At 37.8% G+C, this 3,534-nt stretch overlaps 1 protein-coding gene across 1 annotated transcript; it reads left to right on the plus strand.

Moving 5' to 3' along the window:
* The first annotated feature begins 2,646 nt into the window (after positions 1–2,646).
* Positions 2,647–3,201, plus strand: LOC125531551 (cytochrome P450 76T24-like). The gene has a single exon (XM_087540293.1). The coding sequence runs from the start codon at positions 2,647–2,649 to the stop codon at positions 3,199–3,201; it is 555 nt and encodes a 184-aa protein (XP_087396419.1).
* The last annotated feature ends 333 nt before the right edge of the window (positions 3,202–3,534 follow it).

Consider the following 3,534-nt stretch of genomic DNA (forward strand, 5'->3'; position numbering starts at 1 on the left):
AATGATCCATTTTATCCAAGATAGCTCTAAAATGACCCATTTTACCTAGATTAGCTCCTAAATGATCCATTTTACCTACGTTAGCTTTAAAATGACCCATTTCACCTAGGTTAGCTCCAAAATGAACCATCTTACCTAGGTTAGCTCCAAAATGACCCATCATACCTAGGTTAGCTCTAAAATGATGCTTTTTACTAAGTTAGCTCATAAACGATCCATTTCACCTAAGTTAGCTAAAAAACGATCCACTTCTCCTAAATTAGCTCTTAAATGACCCATTTCACCTAAGTTTGCTCATAAACGATCCATTTCAACTAAGTTAGCTCATAAATGATCCATTTCACCTAAGTTAGCTCAAAAACGATCCATTTCACCTTAGTTAGCTCATAAACAATCCATTTCACCTTAGTTAGCTCATAAACGATCCATTTCACCTTAGTTAGCTCATAAACGATCCATTTCACCTTAGTTAGCTCATAAACGATCCATTTCAACTAACTTAGCTCATAAATGATCTATTTCACCTAAGTTAGCTCATAGAGGATCCATTTCACCTTAGTTAGCTCATAAACGATCCATTTCACCTAAGTTACCTCATAAAGGATCCATTTCACCTTAGTTAGCTCATAAACGATCCATTTCAACTAAGTTAGCTCATAAATGATCCATTTCAACTAAGTTAGCTCATAAACGATCCATTTCACCTAAGTTAGCTCATAAATGATCCATTTCACCTTAGTTAGCTCATAAACGACCCATTTCAACTTAGTTAGCTCATATATGATCCATTTCACCTAAGTTAGCTCATAAATGACATATACTTCTTGTTCTAGTCTTCTTGTTCTAGTCTTCTTCTTGTTCTAGTCTTCTTCTTCTAGTCACCTTTTTCTAACTTTCTTATTTTCCATTTTGCAAATTTCATTCACTTCACAGAAGCTAGCTTGCAATGATGGAGTGCTTGTTTTTTCTTTCATTCTCTTCAAGTATTCTTCTAGCTTGCTATGATGGAACTTGCTATCTTGATGAAACTTTGCATTGTAATATGTATGGATGGAACAATGTGTATGTGCAACTTGATGGAACTTGCTATGTATGAATGGATGGAACTATATATGTATGTACGATGAAACTTATGTGCTGGATATGTCATATGTTTGCTGTTAAATAGCCCTGTGAAATATATATATATATATGTCATATATATTTGCTTTCAAAATTGTTGCATTTAAAAAAACATAAAAAATGAGGCAAAGCAAGATCTTTGTCGTCAGCCACTGATGGCAAAGCCACCTTTGCCGACAGCCGTGGATGGCAAAGCAGCCACGTGGCGGCCGCCTGTGCCTCCTAGGAACTGACCCATTTGGCCAGTTTGCCTATAGTGGCGGACGGCAAAGGTTTTGCCTACAGTGGCTGACGGCAAATGCCTGCTGTGTAGTGACGTCCAACTGACATCATTGGGCGGACGGCAAAGGCCGAACAAATTTTGCCATCAGCGTCGGACGACACAGGCTGCCGTTAGCCACCTAACGGACTAACAGCGTAATTATTGTCGTCTGCTTTCTTTGCCGTCAGTTGCTGATGGCAAAGGCCCCTTTGCCGTCAGCCACCGAAAGCAGACAACAAAGTAGCTCTTTGCCGATCCTTACTTTGTCGGAGCCTTTTACCATCAGCGGCAGACGGCAAAGACCTTTGCCGTCCGCGGTTCCTGCCTTTGCCGTCTGTCGTGGCTGATGGCAAAGTAGCTGATTCCTGTAGTGGTTTAGGGTTTAGGGTTTAGGGTTTAGGGTTAGGGTTTAGCCTTGCCGACTGAGTCCACCGGGATCAAAGCACATGGCCAGCCTTGGAGATTGAGATTTCTATTTTTAAATATTGCCATCAAGATATCTAATATCCACAAATTTCACATTCAATTTTTTTGACCAAGAAATAAACATAAGAGTTTGATAGTATATAGATCGTAGGATCCATATTACTTGTCGCTTAAATGGATGTATTTAGATGTATTTCAGTGCTAGATACATCTGTTTGGACGAAAAGTAATATGGATCAGAGAGAGTATCAGACTTTTCATTATTTCCCTATGTATGGACAACATTTTGGTGAAATTTTGCAGTACTACTATCCACTCTATTGATGCTATAGGAACAGTAACAATGATAACATCAAAGTACCATTTGGATACTCATGTAATCATGTTTATGCCTCTAAAATTCAGACAGAATAGTCACACGTATTTTTTTACAAGAATCATGCATGGTAGGCTACTCATGTGTTACAAAGAGTACACTGGAATTTTCCTCTATATAAGAACTAAATCATTTAAAACAAGAATTCCTATGTTTTTCCTTTGTTTCAAACCAGGTTTGTTGTATTTTTTACTATACTGCAATGAAATGAATATAAAATCTTATAACACAAATCAATGAATTGTTTCTTATATAGTTCATCCAAACAGTACCTCTCTGTGTAGTTCAAAGAGAATTTGAGTTCTTCTATAAAAAACAATCATTTCTACTCTCTATGTTGTGCTTGTTTAGTGTATCTAAATAGCTATATTGACTAGACTATTGATGTGACATTATATTTGCATGTTAGGATTTGTTCTCTGCTGGTAGTGACACAAGCTCTAGCACGGTGGAATGGGCAATGACGGAGCTTCTCCAAAACCCCTCATCAATGTCTAGATCTTGCAACGAGCTTGCAGAAGTTATTGGACCCAAAATAAACATTGACAAAGATGATATTGTTTGGTTGCCCTATCTCCAAGCTGTTATAAAAGAGACTTTTAGACTTCATCCTTCTGGCCCGATCTTGTTGCCACGCAAACCCAAGAGAACATTGCAAATAGCAAGTTACACAATACCTAAAGATTCACGTGTGTTCATAAACATATGGGCGATAGGTCGAGATAATGATGTATGGACTGAACCTGAGAAGTTCATGCCAGAGAGGTTCCTGGGTTCAGCAGTTGATTTTAAGGGTGCCAATTTTGAGCTCCTTCCATTTGGTGCCGGACGTCGGATCTTCCTCGGAATGCCATTGGCTATTAGGATGGTGCATTTGGTCTTCTCTTCATTGTTAAATCAATTTAAGTGGAGTCTCCATGTTGAGCTTGAAAGGGATGGGATTGATATGGAAGAAAAGTTTGGCCTATCACTTACGAAGGTCGTGCCTCTTCGTATTGTACCAACACCGATTTGAATTAGAAACAAAATGTGTCCCTACTAAGACTATTTTAAATGTTTTTATTATGTAATAATTCAAATCTATCACCCATGGAATTTATACAATTATTTATGTCACAGTTAAACTTTAACAAAACTTGACTTCCTCGCAGTGCACATGTTGAATGATATGTTGTTTTTACACGGAGATATGTTGTGTTATAAAGTTGCTGATCCTACAAAGGTATTCATACATGCCATCCTAGCCACCCAGATTAACTTTTTAGGTTTGTATAACACCATGTTGCAAAAAATTAAATGCGTTGCTTAAAAATACAACATTTCATTCACATGCGATGGATGGTGGATG

The sequence above is a fragment of the Triticum urartu genome, chromosome 2A (genome assembly GCF_056163025.1).
Source record: "Triticum urartu cultivar PI428250 chromosome 2A, HENAU_Tu73, whole genome shotgun sequence".
NCBI classification, from domain to species: Eukaryota; Viridiplantae; Streptophyta; class Magnoliopsida; order Poales; family Poaceae; genus Triticum; species Triticum urartu.